Raw genomic sequence first — 11,278 nt, forward strand, 5'->3', positions numbered from 1 at the left:
TTGTGGTTACAATATAACCATGATTATAAATTGACACTCTACTCTCTGTAATTTACAATTTCTCTGCTGGTGAAAATGATAAATTACCTTGCACTAACTAAACCATGTTTAGATGATTGTCACTGTGAGGAAATGTGTGCTTAAATAAACAACAACAATCAATGACAACAAAGAACAGTCTCCATTTTTATACTTTTTATTAACATCCATATGAAGTTAAGCACAGACACTGTTTTTATGGAGCCACTGCAGTGCTAGAACAGGTAGCAATATACATTTAGTCCATAGGACTTAAGCTTCCTTGATGAGCTTGGTCAGCTTCTGAATCTTTGTTTTGGTGGACATGTCGACATACTTGTCTCCGATACTGACTATCATGCCACCCAGGATTGAAGGATCTGACTGTGAAGAGGAGACAACAGTTGCAGTGAAAGATGACACAAAATGACTGCTTACATTTAAATTTAAGTCCAATGGTGACTTGTATGTTTCCAGGATCATGTGCTGATACTGTACCTTAGTTTCCAGCTTGATAGTTTCCCCCTTCTGAAGAAAGCCGTTGAGAGCTACTTTGAGGTCAGCAAGATTAGCTGCATCCAAAGGCTGAAATTAATAATATAATTACAGTTAAAATAATGCAACTCATTCATTTTAAGTGACTGATAACGTAATAAAAACAGTTTATTAGAGATTCAACAAGAATACATGTTATTTTTTATTCTTTTCATACCTCAGCAGTAATGACAGAGCAGACGACCTCTCCACGGTGTGCACTCATCATCTTGCTAAAAGCAGTGATAACCTCACCAGTTACAGTCAGACGACCATTGTCAGCCAGAACATCTGCAAAACAAAAAGTAGGATACATCTGAGCGAGATTCACTTATAATTTGTATTCCTCTTTGTTATGTTACATTTATAACTTCAGGTAAGAAACCTTTATATGGTGAGAAAACATGATAGAGTACAGTATTCATACTGTATTACATCTGTTTAAAATAAATATTGTTTGTGATTTCATACAACTGGTCCTGTTATACATTTCTTCACATGCCCTCCAAAGTACACCTTGATCAGTATCAATGTAGCATCCCTACTGAGCAGTAATGCTGCTGTGGGAAATTAATTGTGGAGCTTACCAACTGGCCAACTGAAAAGCCATTTTATCTACATATTGTGTATTTTATGTTTTTATACGATTATAATTCTCCCACTTAAACCTTGCACGTGTTTCATTTGCACTTTCACACAAATTATAAGACTAAAATACAAACCAGTTGCAGTCACAAGGTCAGACAATGCGTAGGTCCCTGTGACCTCCAGATGTCCTCCAGAGGTCACAGGGACCCAAGATAGACATTAAGAGCTGCCATTGATTTTAGCCTGTGAGTGTGCCTATAAACTAAACTATCTACACAGACAAGATAAAAAAAGTAAAGTAAAAATATTTTTCTGAAGTAAACTGCACAAAATGGGTTTTCTATGCAGCTTCTAGCTTCAGAAAACAAGACGGCAACAGAAAAGGGTTTGCATATACAATTCTACCCACGTCTGTATTTTGGACCAACCATGAGAAATAATTTAAGAACTTAATAAATTTAAAAGAAATTTAAAAACATTGCAAGTTTAAGTGAACTAATTCTACTGCACATCACTTCTGAGAATAAATACAACTGTAAAATGTGAATTATTTGAGTATTGGTTCCTCTTACAAAACCAAAGAAAGTAAGTAACAACATAAAAGTATAGAAAACAGGTTTTTTTGTTTTTTACATGTTCGTATCCTATCTTACATCTGCTGGTCGACTATCATCATTTTATTATTGTTTATTAGCATTAGTGAAAAATTGGTGATTTACAATGATATGTTTGACCACACTTCGCTCACAGAGCCCATTTTGGTCTACTTAGCTACGATTAGTGTTATATAATCCCAATGCAGAGGTAAAACTCAAGCAGTAACAGGGCCACTTAGCCACGGTCAGTGCTCACTCACTGATGAGGTTGATGGTGATGGGTGAAACCTTAGCCTTTACAAGAGCAGCATTGAAGGTCTTCTGCTTGAGGCTGCGCTTAATGTGAGGATTCATTACAATCCCAGAAAGCTTGGGGTCCTTGATGAGGGACTGAAAAACAAAATGGCACACAGCAAAAACTGAACTGATGTATCAGAGAAAAGTAGATTGCACTGAAACAGCATTCCTCTGATGAACAGCACATTTATTGACACATTTTAAATTAATTTACAACAATATCCACATCACCTTGAGATAATATGTTGAAGGAAAACACTACTTTCATCGTCCACTGACATCAACATCTTTAAAATGCAACTTGTGCGTCGTCTTATTATTATTATTATTATTATTATTATTATTAGTGTCTTATTTTCTGACTTACAGAAACTTTCCCCAGCTCCTGCTCCACTTGGTCCAGTTTGTTCTGCTTACTGGCAGCTGAGAACAGAGCAGTGGCATAGCGGCCCTCCACTCCATAAATCTGGATGGGAGGCTAGAAGGACAAAAACACACACACACATATATATATATATAAATATAAATATTAACCATTTCTGTTACAGTATGTGACAACAGATTAACCATCATGTTCCTGCAGTCTGATGTTATTTTACCTTGATCAGTTTTGCTGCAGGTCTGACCACAGACGTGCTGAACTGGCGGACCTACATATATATAAAAAAAGAATAAAGATGCATTATAAACACAGAAAACCCAGAACTAGAGCGGATGAACTTCTAGCACGCTTTGTACCGTTTACGTTAAAGACAACTAGCTGGTAGGCTAACCCGTTAGCAGTCATTCAAGTGCAATGCTACGTGAGGATTTATCGGGACATTCAGCGTTACCTCGCGGTCCCCAGAGTGAATACAGGCCTTAATACACTTTATAACGTTTACAATTTTCGATGAGAACGATTATAAAATGATTCAAAAACACAAAAATCATTGAACGTCTTACCTGCTGCCCTAGCATGAGTGCTGCCATTTTCTCCTACAGCTGTCCAGAGTAGAACATCCGACTGCGCATGTGCATTTGAGAGAGGCGTGTAGTTGTGGGTAATGTAGTCTTTTCAGTGAGAAGGTCTAAAAATGCTTTATTTCACTATACTCATTCTGTCCAGTGAATAACGCTATTCATTTATAAAAAACAATGTTTTATGTTCAGGTGCATTCAGACCTAAGGTAAGCACATTTATATAACTTGTAGTTCATTAGGTAGATCAATCTTCTACTGATGGAATTAATTACATTTCTCAAAAGATAATTCATGTTACTGGTGGACTTTTAGTTGACTCTGATTTCATATTTTCATACTTTACAGAATGAGTCCCCTTACTGAAAAATATAAATCTTCAAGCACATTTCGTAACTATGTTTGTCAAATACACAAATATAAATTTTTAACTGAATGCATGTTCCCTTAGTAGGAAGAAATCCTACTTGTATTATATTTTATTAAATATTTATTTATTGCCATTTAGCAATATTAGCAATTTAGCAATATTGATAAATTTGAGCCATGTCTGACGACCAGTCAAATGAAGCATTAAATATCCACTCCCCTTTAGCTGTTTCAAGCCAGTTACTGTTTGCTATTTGGTGCAGGCCAGGTGTACAGTCAGTTGATCACTGCTTTTGTTTGCAGAAAACATTTGCCCACAGGAAATATTGAATGAGAGAGTTGAAACTGAACCATGCATTAAATTTGTAGTCGGTAAAAACCAAAACAATTACCCAAAAGAGGCAGAGCTGCTGAGTAGGGTGATAATTCTCTGTGGGTTTGTCAAAATAGCTAATAATAATAGCAATAATAAAAAATATCTAATGTCATGTTATTGAAGCTGGTCCTCATATCTTCATTTCTAAGCTACGTATATTAAAAGGACCGGTGTGTAGGAGAGAGAGAGAGAGAGAGAGAGAGAGAGAGAGAGAGAGATAGAGATAGAGATAGATAGATAGATAGATAGATAGATAGATAGATAGATAGATAGATAGATAGATAGATAGATAGACTTTATTGATCCCAAGCTGGGAAACTGCAGTGAAGCAGCAAAAAAGCAATATAAAAATGTATATATAAGCAGTATAAGTATCATTCTAAGGTAACGTAAAGACAACTATTTTCAGGTGAATGAAAATGAAGTATATTCCATTTCTGCCAACACATCCTCCCCAATGTTACTGGTCCTTTAATTAACTAAATTAGCATTACTAATTAAAGCTCTGATTTGACAGCAAAGCTAACTAATTAAGCTGGCTTTAAAACAGCCATCATATGTTCAACAATTACACTTAGCTATAACTACCAAAACTGCCCCCGACCCCATGCCACAGTGGTGAATAGGCTATAACAAAAGTCTAACAAAGGTTCAAGGTTACTTTTCTGGTACCTGTAGTTAAATTTGATTTAAAATAAAAGATAAAAATATAAAAACAACAAACAACTCAAACAATTAGACATAAACAATGTTGAGCAGTAACTCATTACTAGTAATTCAATTACAGTAATAATACTCCTCCAGTATCTAGTAGTGTAACTAATTACTAAAACATTTCAGTAATAATATTAGTTAGTTACTCTTCCAAAAAAATAATTAGTTACAAAATTACTTTTGTTGTCATCCTCTAATGATTTGAAATCAACAACAAACAATCCAATCACATCATTGGATTCACTTGTGTAATTGTGGAGGAAACTAGTTTGAAATATGGAAATGCTGGAAATATTCCCATTACTTAGATTTTACAAACAAAACTGGATTTTAATTGTTGTTAAGTCTGAAAAGATACAATTACCAATTTTGTAGCAGAAAAGTAATATAACTAGAAGTGTAACTAGTTACTGTTGGCAGGGAGTAATAAGTAATCAAATTACTTATTAAATGATATATATATATATATATATATATATATATATATATACACACACACACACACACATACATACATACACACACACACGATAAAGAATAAAGATGAAAGAGCTCTAAAGATCAGGACTCACACAGACAGATCAATAAAATAACCACTGGAATAAATAAGATAGAAAATTCCTCTGTGCCATATTATAACCAATGGTTACAACCTGATAATCTGAATGAATAAACCTCTGTCCAGATTGGAAGAAGTTGTCATTTAAAAGCTTACACCTCTGTGATAATATATGAGCTATTAACAGCTGAGATCGATCGATCTAAAAATACTGAAAAACTTTCTCAATATTTCCACTTAGTATCGCATTATTTTGACACACAGTATCTCGCATAAGTGAGTACAGCCCTCACATTTCTGCAGATATTTCATTATATCTTTTGAACTGAAGAAATTACACTTTGATACAATGTAAAGTAGTCAGTGTACAGCTTATATAACAGTGTAAATTTACCCTCCCCTCAAAATAACTCAACACACAGCCATTAATGTCTAAACCGCTGGCAACAAAAGGGAGTACACCCCTAAGTGAAAGTGTCCAAATTGGGCCCCAAGTGTCAATATTTTGTGTTGCCACCATTATTTTCCAGCACTGCCTTAACCCTCTGGGGCATGGAGTTCACCAGAGCTTCACAGGTTCCCACTGGAATCCTCTTCCACTCCTCCATGACGACATCATGGAGCTGGTGGATATTAGAGACCTTGTACTCCTCCACCTTCCGTTTGACGATGCCCCACAGATGCTCAATAGGGTTTAGGTCTGGAGACATGCTTGGCCAGTCCATCACCTTTACCCTCAGCTTCTTTAGCAAGGCAGTGGTCGTCTTGGAGATGTGTTTGGGGTCATTATCATGTTGGAATACTGCCCTGTGGCCCAGTTTCCGAAGGGAGGGGATCATGCTCTGCTTCAGTATGTCACAGTACATGTTGGCATTCATGGTTCCCTCAATGAACTGTAGGTCCCCAGTGCCGGCAGCACTCATGCAGCCCCAGACCATCACACTCCCATCACACTCCCATCACCATGCTTGACTGTAGGCAAGACACACTTGTCTTTGTACTCCTCACCTGGTTGCCGCCACACACGCTTGACACCATCTGAACCCAATAAGTTTATCTTGGTCTCATCAGACTAAGGACATGGTTCCAGTAATCCATGTCCTTAGTCTGCTTGTCTTCAGCAAACTGTTTGCGGGCTTTCTTGTGCATCATCTTTAGAAGAGGCTTCCTTCTGGGACGACAGCCGTGCACTGACAGGCTGACCCCCCCCACCCCCACCCCCAACCCTTCAACCTCTGCAGCAATGCTGGCAGCACTCATACATCTTTTTTCCAAAGCCAACCTCTGGATATGACGCTGAGCACGCGCACTCAACTTCTTTGGTGGACCATGGCGAGGGATGTTCTGAGTGGAACCTGTCCTGTTAAACCGCTGTATGGTCTTGGCCACCGTGCTGCAGCTCAGTTTCAGGGTGTTGGCAATCTTTTTATAGCCTAGGCCATGTTTATGTAGAGCAACAATTCTTTTTTTTTCACATCCTCAGAGAGTTCTTTGCCATGTTGAACCAAATTTAACACACCTGCTCCCCACTCACACCTGAGACCTTGTAACACTAACGAGTCACATGACACAGGGAGGGAAAATGGCTAATTGGGCCCAATTGGGACATTTTCACTTTTGTTGCCAGTAGTTTAGACATTAATGGCTGTGTGTTGAGTTATTTTGATGGGACAGTAAATTTACACTGTTATACAAGCTGTACACTGACTACTTTACATTGTATCAAAGTGTCATTTCTTCAGTGTAAAAGATATAATGAAATATTTGCAGAAATGTGAGGGCTGTACTCACTTTTGTGAGATACTGTAGTTTCTCAATATTTTGACATAGTATCTCAATATCTTGACTTAGTATCATTAATTTGACTTAGTATCTCAAAATAATGAGACACTTTCTCAAATTAATGACTTATATCTCAATGTTTTGACTTAGCATCTGAAAATAACGAGTCTAAGTCAAAATATTGAGATAGTAAGTCATTATAATGACTGATATAATCTTTTTTCCCCATCACATTAACAGAAATGGGCTTTCATAGATATATAAATGTATATAAGTTATACTACTCACCATTTATCTAATCAATAACCAGTGAAAGTTGTTTTTCGATGAACTCTTCAACTGTTAGTCCGGACTCTTTCGGGTTCGTCCAGCAGGGGGCAGAACAACCGGTAACACCAGCACTTAAAAAGAACCGACACGCTTGAAAACACAACAATAACAAGCTAAAGGAAGATTTTTAAAATATATATATATATATAATGGACAAGTAAACGACATTTAAATATATATATAACGTTATATTTTAAATATCTCTCTTAAAGGGCCCGCCAGGGATGCCATGACGTAGTAATGATTTGTTGCTCAGCCTCGCTTTGGATCGGAGTTGGCAGCAGGGTTGGGTCTGTAATTTATCTCCGCTGTAGTTTTATTAGTCTCTCTGCGACACTGACGGCGAGCTGTGTGTGGCCTGGTTCGTTCAGCAAGGAGAACTACATCGATTTTTTTTTTTGGTTTGTTTTTTTGTTTTGTATCATGTGAACTATTAAAGAAAAAAAAAAAAAAAAAAAAAAAAGCCCCACCACAAACTGCAGGGACGCAGCCAGGGCAGTTGACGCATTTTCGCGGAGCACACACACACACACACACACACACACACACACACACACACAGTGACCAGAAGAGACGTAGCTTGGGCCATCAAGAGGGAGTAACAACATTAAAAAAAAAAAAAAAAGCTGGTCGGCTCGTTAGCTGACGGCAAACCAGGCATGGACGACAAGTCATTCACCAAGGAGCTGGACGGATGGATCGAACAACTGAACGAGTGCAAACAGCTGTCAGAGAATCAGGTCAAAGTCCTGTGTGAGAAGGTAAGGTTTGCGCATGAAGGCCATCTGTTAGCATTAGCTGTTACATCGGTTAGTATTGAACTGGACTTCACCGTCAGCCAGATTGCATGTGGCCCCCTTGCTTTTGGGGAAGCACACCATTTGACTGGTGCTGGTGCATGCATGCAGTACATTGCTATGGGAGACCACAGCCAAGAAGATGGAGGGGCATGTCTGCAAATGTTTTCCCTAGCTACGCCCACTCTTGGTGCCTCTTCACCACTGGAGTGAACTGGCACTACCATAACAAGCTGTTTAATAATCTGATGTATCCTTCTGAATCTGGAAATAATAAACAAAAAGGTGCATATTCTGTTGTTTAATATAAAAAAGAAAAAATAACCCCAATGCTCTGCTGCACTACACCGTCCTGTGTTACCTGTTTATCATCCTGTGTTTTCTTGGTCCTCCATTTCAAGGCGAAGGAGATCCTGACAAAGGAGTCCAATGTGCAGGAGGTGAGATGTCCGGTGACAGTCTGCGGAGATGTCCATGGTCAGTTTCATGACCTAATGGAGCTGTTTAAAATCGGGGGGAAGTCTCCAGACACTAACTACCTCTTCATGGGAGACTATGTTGACAGAGGATACTATTCTGTGGAGACAGTTTCTCTCCTGGTCTCTCTGAAGGTAAAAGAAATGTGCCACAAAGATTCACGGCAGATTATTCTTGCATTTTGTTTTAAAATACGTTTTTCTTCGTAGGTGAGGTTTCGTGAACGAATCACAATTCTCAGAGGGAACCACGAGAGCAGACAGATCACACAAGTGTACGGCTTCTACGACGAGTGCTTAAGGAAATATGGAAATGCCAATGTTTGGAAGTACTTCACAGACCTGTTCGACTACCTGCCCCTCACTGCGCTGGTAGACAACCAGGTAAGGTGGTGTGTTCAGATGTGGCGTGTGACATTAAAGCACAGATACAGTCGTTTATTTTCTCTTTCTTCTGTAAGATCTTCTGCCTCCATGGAGGATTGTCCCCGTCAATAGACACACTGGAACACATCAGAGCGCTGGATCGCTTGCAGGAGGTTCCTCATGAGGTAAGTTTGGTCCAAGTAAATTGTACAGATTTGACATTACAGGAACTTCTCTTAAAGGCGAGATGGTTTATTATTCTGTGAATTACTGCCATAACATATGAGGAGGTGTTGGTTGTTATATGCTTCCCCCTGCTGTGCTCCAACAATTTTACAATTACATTACATCATTATCTGCTACACATTCATTATGAAAGTTTATGTGTTTTGTTTTCTGGTCTTCATGATACTGAGCAGTTGAATATATGGAAATTGTGGTGGACATTTTTTTTTTAATTTTCTGATAACCCATGGCTCAAACAATAAATCAAGAAAATGAATCAGCAGATTGATCAGTAATAAAAAATAATCTTTTGTTGAAGTCATAGAAAATTTTGCCGTTTTACTGTATTTTCTCCAAACAAAGTACAACAGATTAAACATCAGAGCTGTTTCCTCCATGTTTCAGGGTCCAATGTGTGACCTGTTATGGTCGGACCCAGATGATCGCGGTGGCTGGGGTATCTCACCCCGTGGCGCCGGCTACACCTTTGGGCAGGACATTTCCGAGACTTTCAACCACGCGAACGGCCTAACTTTGGTCTCGAGAGCCCACCAGCTGGTGATGGAGGTACTTTACGTTTTGGTTTATCCGCTGATACACTGATTCTGTTTCTCATCGGAGACACTCCGGATGCAGCTTTTGACATTATAGGTAACATGCAAGTGATGTCTTGATCTAGGGTTATAATTGGTGCCACGACCGCAACGTAGTGACGATCTTCAGTGCACCAAACTATTGTTATCGTTGTGGAAACCAGGCGGCAATCATGGAACTTGATGACACATTGAAATACTCCTTGTAAGTAAAGTTTATTTTTTCATATAAATACATTTAATTTGGGCTTTTTTTCTACTTTATTATCGACATAAAATCTCAAAATGTGAGTTGATGGAAGTGTCCTGCCCTTTGTCTGCCTCAGCCTACAGTTTGACCCTGCACCACGCAGAGGAGAACCCCATGTGACGCGGCGAACGCCAGACTATTTCCTGTAAAAAAAAAAAATTAAAAATCACTGGTGAGGATGACTACACAGACGCTTGAGAAAAGAAGTATTCATAACTACATGGACCAAAAAAACCCCCCTCCAAAAAATGTGTGCCATAATCACAACAACAAAATGGAAACTATCACATCTATCTAATGACCACCATCCTTTCCACCAACGTTTTCCTCTCTGTGCATGATGTTTTTATTGCTAGAAATGATTGCTACTACGAACAAATACCGTCACGATACCTGCTGGTTTGTCAGGACAGATGAATAAACTAACGCTGAGAATAACAACTAAATGTAAAGTAATCTTTATGTTAGGGTATTAATGACGACCATGAGTGTGTTGCCATATACAGTATGTAAGCTGCATCTTTCACTTGGCATGGCCTCAAATCAAAAGGTTTCAGTAAATATATGATGTGAACTCTTTCTTTTTTTTTTGTAACTGAAGCGCAACAGTTTATTTTGTGAAGTGAGATGATAGGGTTAGATGTCGGAAGTCGGTCTGTTCTCTTTGCACTTTTGTATTTGATTTATATCACATGGCACAGACAAACTATGTTCTTTTTTATACCCTGTTAAAGTGTAAGTAGCTATCTTTCTGCTCTGCCGTCTCTCACAGGACTTAATGTAATTCATTTAAGTAGGTACAAATGACATCAGTTGTAAAAAATAATAATAATAACTCAATGTTTTGCAGCCACAGCTATACAAAATAAACACTGAAGTTGCTTCGTCATTTATTTCCTCTAGGTACTGTTTGTGGTAATGTTTCCTCTCATCAGTCACCACTAGATGGACACAGACACCCAAAATCAGCGCTGATGATTAACTCTTAAGATAATCAGCCTTTCTGTGACGGAAATGTTCATTTATTGGTGTATTTATCTTTATTACAGGCAAAGATTTGGTGTACATATAATGATTAAACATGAAAGAGATAGGAGTGATTGTTTGTAGCCCAGCCATGGGGGGGGTCGTTTGATTTTTGATTTTATTTTATGTATTCTTCTTATGTATTATTGCTTGTTATAAACACTTACACTTATCCACAAGACATTACTCTCACCTATTAATGTCAGACTAGTGAATTTATGTGTGTGTAAATCCAAAGTTTCACCAGTTATTAATGATTTACTGCCTGTGAGTCAATTTTGCGAAAATGTCAGAGGGTTGACGGATGTAGTGCGCAGCTCGCTGCTCAAAATAAAAGCCTCCTTTCAAGGACGAAGTCAAATGGAACTTAAATCACCACCTCAGATGTTTCCCTAAAGATTTTTTTTATTTTTTACTGTTTT

General features: G+C 38.2%; 2 protein-coding genes across 2 annotated transcripts; one reads left to right on the forward strand and one right to left on the reverse strand.

Moving 5' to 3' along the window:
- Nucleotides 1-180: 180 nt before the first annotated feature.
- Nucleotides 181-3,056, reverse strand: atp5po (ATP synthase peripheral stalk subunit OSCP). The gene is made up of 7 exons (XM_051419276.1): nt 2,979-3,056; nt 2,633-2,683; nt 2,401-2,511; nt 1,997-2,126; nt 731-843; nt 517-603; nt 181-402 (listed from the first exon to the last, which is right to left on the reverse strand). Exons 1-7 carry the CDS (start codon nt 3,003-3,005, stop codon nt 292-294), a joined length of 630 nt encoding a protein of 209 aa, XP_051275236.1. The 5' UTR covers nt 3,006-3,056; the 3' UTR covers nt 181-291.
- Nucleotides 3,057-7,390: 4,334 nt separating this feature from the next.
- On the forward strand, nt 7,391-10,719 carry LOC127374201 (serine/threonine-protein phosphatase 2A catalytic subunit alpha isoform). Its single transcript, XM_051419272.1, has 7 exons — nt 7,391-7,884; nt 8,322-8,531; nt 8,607-8,780; nt 8,858-8,947; nt 9,393-9,554; nt 9,667-9,785; nt 9,907-10,719. The coding sequence occupies exons 1-7, from the start codon at nt 7,783-7,785 to the stop codon at nt 9,977-9,979; spliced, it is 930 nt and encodes a 309-aa protein (XP_051275232.1). The 5' UTR covers nt 7,391-7,782; the 3' UTR covers nt 9,980-10,719.
- Nucleotides 10,720-11,278: the final 559 nt, after the last annotated feature.

This window comes from Dicentrarchus labrax, unplaced genomic scaffold (genome assembly GCF_905237075.1).
Source record: "Dicentrarchus labrax unplaced genomic scaffold, dlabrax2021, whole genome shotgun sequence".
Taxonomy (NCBI): Eukaryota; Metazoa; Chordata; class Actinopteri; family Moronidae; genus Dicentrarchus; species Dicentrarchus labrax.

What these genes read in the sequence shown, in the direction of transcription:
- atp5po (XM_051419276.1), bottom strand. Translation starts at nt 3,005, where the DNA reads ATGGCAGCACTCATGCTAGGGCAGCAG. An exon ending in CACTCATGCTAGGGCAGCAG is followed by an intron (nt 2,684 to 2,978) that starts GTAAGACGTTCA and finishes ATATATATGTAG; the next exon opens with GTCCGCCAGTTCAGCACGTC. An exon ending in CATCACCATCAACCTCATCA is followed by an intron (nt 844 to 1,996) that starts GTGAGTGAGCAC and finishes TTTGTTTTGCAG; the next exon opens with ATGTTCTGGCTGACAATGGT.
- LOC127374201 (XM_051419272.1), top strand. Translation starts at nt 7,783, where the DNA reads ATGGACGACAAGTCATTCACCAAGGAGCTGGACGGATGGATCGAACAA. An exon ending in TCAAAGTCCTGTGTGAGAAG is followed by an intron (nt 7,885 to 8,321) that starts GTAAGGTTTGCG and finishes CTCCATTTCAAG; the next exon opens with GCGAAGGAGATCCTGACAAA. An exon ending in CTCTCCTGGTCTCTCTGAAG is followed by an intron (nt 8,532 to 8,606) that starts GTAAAAGAAATG and finishes TTTTCTTCGTAG; the next exon opens with GTGAGGTTTCGTGAACGAAT.